The following is a 9,195-nucleotide window of genomic DNA, read 5'->3' as shown; positions in this document are numbered from 1 at the left end:
GAACGAAACATTCTTTATAAAGGTGTGGAAACCTCTCCCTATAGCGAANGAGAACGAAACATTCTTTATAAAGGTGTGGAAACCTCTCCCTATAGCGAAGTGTTTTAAAAACCTTGAGGGGAAGCCCGAAAGGGAAAGCTTAAAGAGGACAATATCTGTCCGCGGTGGGCTTGAGCTGCTACAAATGGTACCAGAGTTAGATACCAGGCGATGTGCCAGCGAAGAGGCTGAGCCCCGAAGGGGTGGACACGAGGCGGTGTGCCAGCAAGGATGCTAGGCCCTGAAGGGTGGATTGTGAGATCTCACCTCGGATGTGGAGGAGAATGAAGCATATTTACAAGGGTGTGGAAACCTCTCTCTAGCAGAACGTTTTAAAAACCTTGACAATATCTACTAGCGGTCGGTTTGGGCTGTTACAATAAACATCAGGGAATGTTTAGATCCTTTTGAGAACCCAGAATTACTTTTTACTCAAAATCTACTATATATTAGGGAAGATTAAAGGTCCATTATTGACATTTTATAATTCGATGCGGTTTTATGATTTCAAGTTTCATTTCCTCGTTCATTTTTATCATTCTATTTGGCGATATCTATTGTTCATATTTCTATGGAACTCTCACAATTAAACATATGAACTCAGGGAATGTTTAGATCCTTTTGAGAACCCAGAATGTGATGCATTTGATGTCTTTGTTAATGAGTTTCTGTGCGTTGGAAAAGGTACCATCTTTGCTCCATCTTATGAATGTTACAATTTAAGTTCCTTGTTCTAATACAACAATCTACGTGTGTTGTGTCATAACAATATGCAGGCTGCCCGTATTCGTGTGTAGACAGAGCTCCCCATGTCTTCACTTTTGCTTCATCCACCGGGACAGCCCGGGCGACTTCTCAAGGTTCGTTCGAGTGATTATATGCAATTATAATTTCAGTATTTCGAGTGACATATGAAATGTGTATTATTCCTACGACGATTTCTTGATTTATTTTCGATAAACTAGGACACGGTGAAGATTATCAGGTTCAAATTGCAGTTGGCCAATGCCCCAGAAGCTGTATACATTATGTAACACCTTTGCAAAGAATCATTCTGGAAGAGCTACTTGACAGGTACAAAAATATTCCAACTTAGATTCATGTTCGAAACTGAGATGTCACACATTGGTTGGGGAGGAGAACAAACCACCATTTATAAGGGTGTGGTAACCTTCCCCTAGCAGAGCGTTTTAAAGCCATGAGGACAATATCTGCTAGCGGTGGATCTGGGTCGTTACAGAAACCTTAAGACTAGAAATCTCAACCCCTATAAACTTGAATTTTATACTGAATTTATATTATTTATTAAAGGTTCTTACCTTTACTTTATTAGTTTAATTAGGAAAGTAGCCTAGTTCGGCTGTGCGAAGCTCCGAATGGAAAGAGTACTCTCGTTAAAGTAGGTTCTTGCCACATAGCTTTTTGGTGACTTTAGTTCCATCTTTGTTTGTGTAGTGCCTTGGATGTGCCATATGATAATTCAGCAGAGGCAGATTTACTATATTCTCTTATAGTGAAATCAAAATTCGAGAATAATCGATACAGAAAGCCGAAGAGGGAGGAGCCAAAGACGTCGACCGAACGAGTCGATTGGTATTGAAATCTTGATTTTACCGTCTCGTGTTGAACTGAATCAAGAAGAAACCAATGCAGGTGACAAAATATCTTCTAAGTTCTCTAAAGAAATATATGTGTTAGAGTTCGGTGGGTTAGTTTATTACCCACCAAATGGGATCATTTCCATTCTTTAAATGTTTTAGATTTAGATTTGTATATATCTTAGGCATCCTTCTGTAACAAATTTATTATTATTATTTTATAATTAAAATACATATTTTAAGTGGAATGCCTCGATAGCTAACTATAAGATAGTTTGTATTGCTAAGGTGTGGCTCTAGGTAAGCTAATTATATATATATATATATATATATAGTTTCTCCTCCCTTTCTTTGAAATAAGGGCTATCCATAGAGTAAAGGGAGGTTTTGCTACAGTGATTCGGGCGGTTGATGTCCTCTTCCTCTTTGAGAGTTGCGGGTCTTTCTGCATGAGTGATAGCTCACGCTCAAAACTTCTCGTACACGAGTCCTAGTCGTTGCGCAGCGGTCTGTTTCCCGGCTTTGCTTGCGCAATGATGATTGGTTTCATCCATCCTCGACCCTAATGAAATTGAGTATTCCAATCAGTCAAGTGGTTCGGGTTCTCGACAGGTTCCCGTTCGCCTGCCCTCTCCCTCATAGTCCATTAGTGGGTAGGGTGGTAAACTGATAGATAGGGCGCCCGCCTCCTCTTCAGACATGTCCTCGACAACTTGGCGGTTGTCCGGTCTCCGCTTTTGGGGGCAGAAGTGCTTTGGTCAATATATATATTTGTTTATTTATTTATTTGTGTTTAAGATTTTTTATTTTTATTTTTGCAGGAACTCGACATAGGATGGCGGTGAGAGTGAAGGGGTTGAATAATCATTATTTTAAAAAAAGGTTTTATTTATTTATTTTATATGGAAGAGGGAGTAAAAATACTTTGAACATAAACTCAGCTTTGCTTTGGGCTTCTCTAAAATGCCTCATCCCAATGGAGAGAGTAATATTTGATTATAAACACATGATCATTTCTTAAATTAACCGATATTCAACAGCTACATGGAGCTGATGTGGGACTTTCATCCAACAGTTATATGGAGGTAATCGAAAATGTTGATTAGGCTCTTACACGATTATTAGCTTTCCCATGATTAGACAAGACGATGTTATTCATGGAAACATTCGAATTGGAAAAGGACGGGGGAAAGCTTGAACACATTTGTTCGGGGTGAATATAAGTATATTGATATTCGGAGCATAAAATCGGTCTCTTCCACCAAGAGATTTGAGGTTCGAACCACCAAAATAATAAGAATAATAAGAATAATAATAATTCAATTGAAAAAATAACAATAATAATTCAAATGAGTCGGGGCTCCGTTGGGTCGGATTTTTAAAAAGCGGAGCTCCGAAAACGTCATTTAAATAATATATAGCCGTTTGAAACAGCGTCGGTAGCCATTTGAAATCTCTCCGAATTCAGTCTCAAACCCTACGTGACCGTTGCTCTCTCTCTCTCTCTCTCTCTCTCTCTCTCTCTCTCCCCACTCAGCTCTGCTACTTCTTCTGCTTCTTCTTCTTCTTCATCAAAATTCTTGGCATCTCTCTCGAAATTTCACGTCCTCATTCTCTTTGAATCCATGGATGGTACCCTTTCTCTCTTTGGGGCGGGCTTTTGTGGGGGACAGGAGCGGATTGGTTTGTTGATTTGATTGATTTCTTAATTTGAAGAGTTGTTGTTTAAATTTCAGATGCAACGGTGGAATTCGCATCAGAATTACGCCCTCCGGTTGTTCCTAGTTGTGATCCGAGGCCTCTGCCTTCATTATCCGGTTCAGGTTCGTTAATTATTCAATTTTCAACGATTCTTTCTCGGTCTCGATCTGAAAAGAATTTTTGTTTTCATGGATCTGTTTCGACCCGGAATCTACGGCTTTGTTTTCGTTCTTTTTATTAGAAATCAAGTTGACCTATTTACATTCAGTTAGAGCAATAGGATTTTCTATTGTGGAGACATTTTTGTTTTTCTTTGTATGTTTCTTCCTGCTAATTTCCTAATTGCACACCATCATCTGTGTTTATCTTGATTTCGGTTTGGAAACTGAGGATTGAAAGGATTGGCTATCTTCACGACCAATTCAAATGTTTATGATGATCTTTTCTGTAAACTTGTTTGATCCTACTGGTTGGTAGTATTTTCACTAAAGTTCTCAGTTGTCCAGACATTGCTTTGAGAGAATCTTTTGAACATGCGGATAAGATGGAGAGCAGATTATCTAGCGATGAACCCCAATTAGCATCACCAGATGGAGCGCAGATACTTCCAATCCTTCAAAAGGTCATTGACTTGGGCAGCAAAGTAGAGGTATGAAGTAATTGAAGTCTTGTTTTTCCCAATTAGCATCACCAGTTCATTTTTTGTACTCTATGTTGTGAGGATATTTGATATGACGAATCACTTGTTCATTTCTGGTTCCAGAATTTGAAGAATGAACATATGCTCCTAACTGAACGATTCAAATTAGACACCGATGCTTTTCCAGGCCCTGAACTTGTAAAAACTCTTCAACTTCTAGGTAGCTTTCTTCTACCACCCAACCACTTTCCATCATTTCGACTTATTAATCGCTCCTGAGCGACTAATCCTCCGCTGCTTGTTTTCTTTAAGGTACAGAACATGAACTTTTAAAGAAGAAATACCTTGGAGAGGTCACTGAGCGAAAGAGACTTTACAATGAAGTGATTGAACTGAAAGGGAATATTAGAGTTTTCTGCAGATGTAGACCATTAAATGAAAGCGAATTAACCAATGGGGCTACCTCTGTGATTGAATTTGATTCATCTCAGGATAATGAGATTCAAGTTGTTTCTTCTGATTCTTCAAAAAAACAGTTTAAATTTGATCATGTGTTCAAGACAGAGGATGGCCAAGGTAATTGTAAGAATTAGTGGCTAATTTTGAAGTTACTGTAAATTCTTAATCCATATATTGATGATGAGTTTTCAAAATGTGTAGAAACTGTTTTCGGTCAAGCTAAGCCTGTTGTAGCTTCAGTGATGGATGGGTATAATGTCTGCATATTTGCTTATGGACAAACTGGAACGGGGAAGACATTTACTATGGAGGGAACACCTGAAAACAGAGGAGTCAACTACCGGACTCTGAAGGAACTGTTTAAGATTTCCGAAGAGAGAGATGGTGTTATGAAATATGAATTGTATGTCAGCATGTTGGAGGTTTATAATGAGAAGATAAGGGACCTCTTGGCTGACAACTGCAACCCAAATCTGAAGAAGTGAGTTTTTGTTTTTCTATTTCTGATCATTTTTCATGGAATATTTGGATATGGTGATTGTGAAATCCCACATTGGAGAGGAAAACGAAACATTTTTAACAAGGGTGTAGAAACCTCTCCCTAGTAGACACGTTTTAAAAATCTTGAGACGAAGCCCGAAAGGGAAAGTCCAAAGAGGACAATATCTGCTAGCGGTGGGTTTGGGCTGTTACAAATGGTATCAATGCCAGACATCGGGCAGTGTGCTAGCGAGGACTTGGTCGCCGAAGGAGGGGGACACCGGGCAGTGTGTTAGCTAGGATGTTGGGTCCCGAAGGGGGGTGAATTGTGAGATCCCACATTAGTCGGAGAGGAGAATGAAACATTCTTTATAAGAGTGTGGAAATCTATCCCTAGCAGACGCGTTTTAAAAATCTTGAGGAGAGGCCCGAAAGGAAAAGCCCAAAGAAAACAATATCTGCGAGTTGAATGCTTTTGGTTCCAGAAATTTAATTATCATATTAAGCTAATGCTTGCATTAGTGTTCTAAGATATTTACTCGTTTTATTGCAAGATTTCTTCTCCTAGACTTGAAAAATCAACTAATGACCACTTCAAATGAAACACATTAATAATGTTAAAAATATTGGAAGAGATTGTTAATATATGAGGTACGTTTTAAGGTTGGAGATTAAGCAAGCAGCAGAAGGAACACAGGAAGTCCCTGGATTGGTTGAAGCTCAAGTTTATGGAACTGAACAAGTGTGGGAACTACTCAAGTCTGGCGGCCGGGCAAGATCTGTTGGATCCACCAGCGCAAATGAGCTAAGCAGCCGATCCCACTGGTAAAGTTCTTGTCCAAACACCATGTGTTAAATAAATAGACACTTTTTTTTATGCCAGATCTTTCTTAAACAAAATTTGTCAAGTAAATTCTGTTCTTACAAGATGATTCAACAAATAGATATACTTATGCACACCAATTACCATTGCATCATGTTAGCTTGTTGCGAGTCACTGTCAAGGGAGAGAGTCTTATAAATGGACAGAGGACAAAGAGTCATCTTTGGCTGGTCGACTTGGCTGGTAGCGAGCGTGTGGGGAGGATCGACGTCGATGGCGAAAGATTAAAGGAATCTCAGTTCATTAATAAATCACTTTCCGCTCTCGGTGATGTCATCTCCGCCCTTGCCTCTAAAACCGCTCACGTTCCTTACAGGCATTTCTCCATCCAACTCTCTTATTTGACCAGGAAATGTGTTCTTTGGTATATCTGACTGAGTTTTCTTTACTTTTCTTGTAACAGAAACTCTAAACTCACTCATTTGCTGCAAAGTTCTTTAGGTGAGCTTCATTGCCTTAATATTTTGATCCTTATTCTTTCCCTGAGCTTAAATTAATGGTCTCTCTGGTAGCTTATTTGCTTAGTATATGACATTAATGGAAATTCTATGTTCAGGAGGAGATTGCAAAACCCTGATGTTTGTACAGATTAGTCCAAGTTCAGCCGACGTTGGAGAGACACTCTGCTCATTGAATTTCGCTAGTCGAGTTCGAGGGATCGAGAACGCCCCTGCTCGCAAACAGACAGATCTCACAGACCTGTTCAAGTTCAAGCAAATGGTATCCAAACACTGGAAAGTTTGGTTCTTTCAGTGCTTTGACCTTGTTCTTAACAAGTTTTTTTAACATACAGGCAGAAAAATCCAAGCATGACGAGAAGGAAATGAAGAAGTTACAAGATAATGTGCAATCCTTGCAGTTGAGACTCACTGCTAAGGAACATAATTGCAGGAATCTTCAAGAAAAGGTAATAGATTCAAGTTTCTAACCATGTTCTTGTAATAAATCTACAAGATTTTGAAGTTCTTGCACAATTTTTTTTACAAGATTTTCGTTACGAAGAAAAGATTTTCGTTATTGGCTTCATACCAACAGGTTCGAGATCTCGAGAGTCAACTAGCAGATGAGAGGAAAGCCAGACTAAAACAGGAAAGTAGAGCTCTTGCTGCTACTTCTACCGCTGCCTCTCTTCCAAAGTTGGCAGCTCCCAAAACTGTTTCAGAAAAGAAGCCACCATTAGGTCCTTCTAAACTAAGGCTACCCCTAAGAAAGATAACCAATTTCATGCCGCCTCCTACGACGTCGACCCCCATACCATCCAAGAAAAGGCGTGTCTCGTCGTTCATAAATACTGCTCCTCCTCCTCCTCCAACAGAAGGCAAAGAAAATGGCCACAGAATGATGACAACTGCAGCAGCAAACACAAGAAGCCTACTGGTACCAAGACGACGTTCACTTGCTGTTAGACCAACTCCAACAACAACGACGACAACGACAACGACGCAGGTTTTTCAACCCAAGAGACGGGTTTCAATGGCTACGCTTCGTCCGGAGCTGAACTCTCACATGACAACACCACTTCACACTTTGGGGCCACAAGAATTTGCAACAAGGAAAGCAAGATACTCAAAGTTGTTCTCTCCATTACCAGAGTTCCAAGCATCAGTAGAGGCAACACCAATTGCCATGAGGAGCAGTAGCAAGTTCATGGGGAGCCCTCCAACTCAAGGTGTCCCCAAAGTTATTGCATTGCAAAGAAAACCAGTAGTGTGGAGTCCTCTCAAGTGGAGAGAGCTGAGAAACTTCAGGAGGCCATCTTTAATACCGTCTCGACTTTCCTCTACGGAGTTCCAATGACGATATACAGCCTTCGTCTCGACCACCTTCCCACTGCTCTGCAAAGAAAGCCATCAAATGTGGAGTCCTCTCGCTCAGAACTTGCAGTAGGCCATCTTTAATACCGACCCCGTCTCGATCTCCTACCGAGCGAGTCCCAATGACGATATCGTCTTGAACGTTATATGGTACAACTGGTCTGTTTCTTCTCTAACCTCCCCCCTCTCTATAGCATGTTCTCTGTGATTACTACTATAATAACAATTCTTTTTATAGGGTGTTTACAGCTAAATTGTATGCTTCTGGCTTACCAAATGAAGTCTCAAGAAACACAAAGTCAAGTTTAGATTTGTATTCTTTATCCTTTAGAGAACAGAAATTTACTGTTTTTTTTCCATATCCTTTTGGAGGCAATGCTGTGAAGGATTCCTCTTTCTCTCCTTCCTCTACTTCCTCTGAGCGTTTGTGTTGCTCGGTTCTTTACCGACATGTACCCAACGATCACCGACACGTTTTATTCGAGCAATTCATCCTTTGAGAACGTAAGCATGGTACTACCTTGTGTGTAGAAAGACATCACATCTCGTCAATCATTTACAACCTCTCTCAATAGGATTTCGTGCAACGAAGGGCTGTTGAACACCATATTCAAGCTTATGCATGCAACTTAACGTTCTAGATACCGAACAATCACTCATCTCAAAATTGAATTGAGGAGGATATCATAATTCATCTTGATATGATATTTTGTAATGGACCAAGCCTACCATAGATATTGTCCTATTTGGACTTTCCCTTTCGGGTTTTCCCTCCAGGTTTTTAAAATGCCTCTACTAGAGAGAGGCTTTCACTCTTATAAGGAGTGCTTCGTTCCTTGTCGGATCTCACAGTCCCCCCTACCCTAGGAGAGACTTTCACTCTTATAAGGAGTGCTTCATTCCTTGTCGGATCTCATAGTCCACCCCCTACCCTAAGGAGTGCTTCGTTCCCTGTGAGATTTCACAATTTACCCCCTACTCTTATAAGAAGTGTTTCGTTCCCTGTGGGATCTCACAACCGGGCCCAGCGTCCTCGTTGACACTTGTTCCCCTCCCCAATCGATGTGAGATCTCATTGTTCCCCTCCCTTCAGGGCCTAGCTTCTTCGCTGGTACTAATTCTTCTCTTCAATCGATATGAAGTCTCATTTATTTAATTTTCGATCTCGATATCGAGATTCATTTTGATATTTATTTAGGGTCACAACCTCGCAAGTTTATGATCAATTTTTTTTTTTTAAAAAAAAAAGAACTAAGATTAAATTACAAATTCAGTGTTTAAACTTATAAGTTTGTGTCAATTATTTATTGACTTTTATTTTATTTTTTTACTTACAAATCTATTGAACATAAATTATAATTTAAAACCCTATCGTATTAGGCACAAAAACAACTTTATGTTTAATAGATTCGTTAACTAAAAAAATGTTGAATATGTAAAAAAAACTATCAAAATAAAATTCAAAATTCAAAGATACCTTTCAAAACTTGATTCTTACGAGACGCTACTCGAAAAACATTATCTACCAACAAAAGACTTGAATTTAACCAAAAAAAAAAAAAAAAAAAAAAAAAAAAAAAA

General features: G+C 39.5%; 2 protein-coding genes across 5 annotated transcripts; both read left to right on the top strand.

Annotated features, from left to right (window-relative positions):
* Nucleotides 1-307: 307 nt before the first annotated feature.
* LOC111786062 lies at nucleotides 308-2,487 on the top strand (the record flags this gene model as incomplete). Its single annotated transcript, XM_023666419.1, has 6 exons — nucleotides 308-342; nucleotides 644-723; nucleotides 816-899; nucleotides 1,005-1,113; nucleotides 1,495-1,692; nucleotides 2,034-2,487. Coding segments are annotated over 5 exons (453 nt in total), but the record flags the coding sequence as incomplete, so codon positions are not given.
* Nucleotides 2,488-2,607: 120 nt separating this feature from the next.
* Nucleotides 2,608-7,924, top strand: LOC111786061 (kinesin-like protein KIN-14S). 4 transcript variants are annotated; one of them, XM_023666417.1, is made up of 12 exons: nucleotides 2,608-2,722; nucleotides 3,374-3,460; nucleotides 3,845-3,987; nucleotides 4,102-4,198; nucleotides 4,291-4,554; nucleotides 4,639-4,918; nucleotides 5,581-5,742; nucleotides 5,901-6,116; nucleotides 6,204-6,241; nucleotides 6,357-6,520; nucleotides 6,594-6,707; nucleotides 6,836-7,924. In XM_023666417.1, exons 3-12 carry the CDS (start codon nucleotides 3,883-3,885, stop codon nucleotides 7,595-7,597), a joined length of 2,202 nt encoding a protein of 733 aa, XP_023522185.1. In that variant the 5' UTR covers nucleotides 2,608-2,722; nucleotides 3,374-3,460; nucleotides 3,845-3,882; the 3' UTR covers nucleotides 7,598-7,924. The 4 variants fall into 4 exon arrangements, with proteins under 4 accessions (XP_023522185.1, XP_023522186.1, XP_023522184.1 ...); XM_023666418.1 differs by having other exon boundaries at nucleotides 3,837-3,987; XM_023666416.1 differs by lacking the exon at nucleotides 2,608-2,722 and adding an exon at nucleotides 2,799-3,269 and having other exon boundaries at nucleotides 4,297-4,554.
* Nucleotides 7,925-9,195: the final 1,271 nt, after the last annotated feature.

This window comes from Cucurbita pepo, unplaced genomic scaffold (genome assembly GCF_002806865.2).
Source record: "Cucurbita pepo subsp. pepo cultivar mu-cu-16 unplaced genomic scaffold, ASM280686v2 Cp4.1_scaffold000978, whole genome shotgun sequence".
Classification (NCBI taxonomy): Eukaryota; Viridiplantae; Streptophyta; class Magnoliopsida; order Cucurbitales; family Cucurbitaceae; genus Cucurbita; species Cucurbita pepo.
This window is presented reverse-complemented; position numbering and strand designations above follow the sequence as displayed.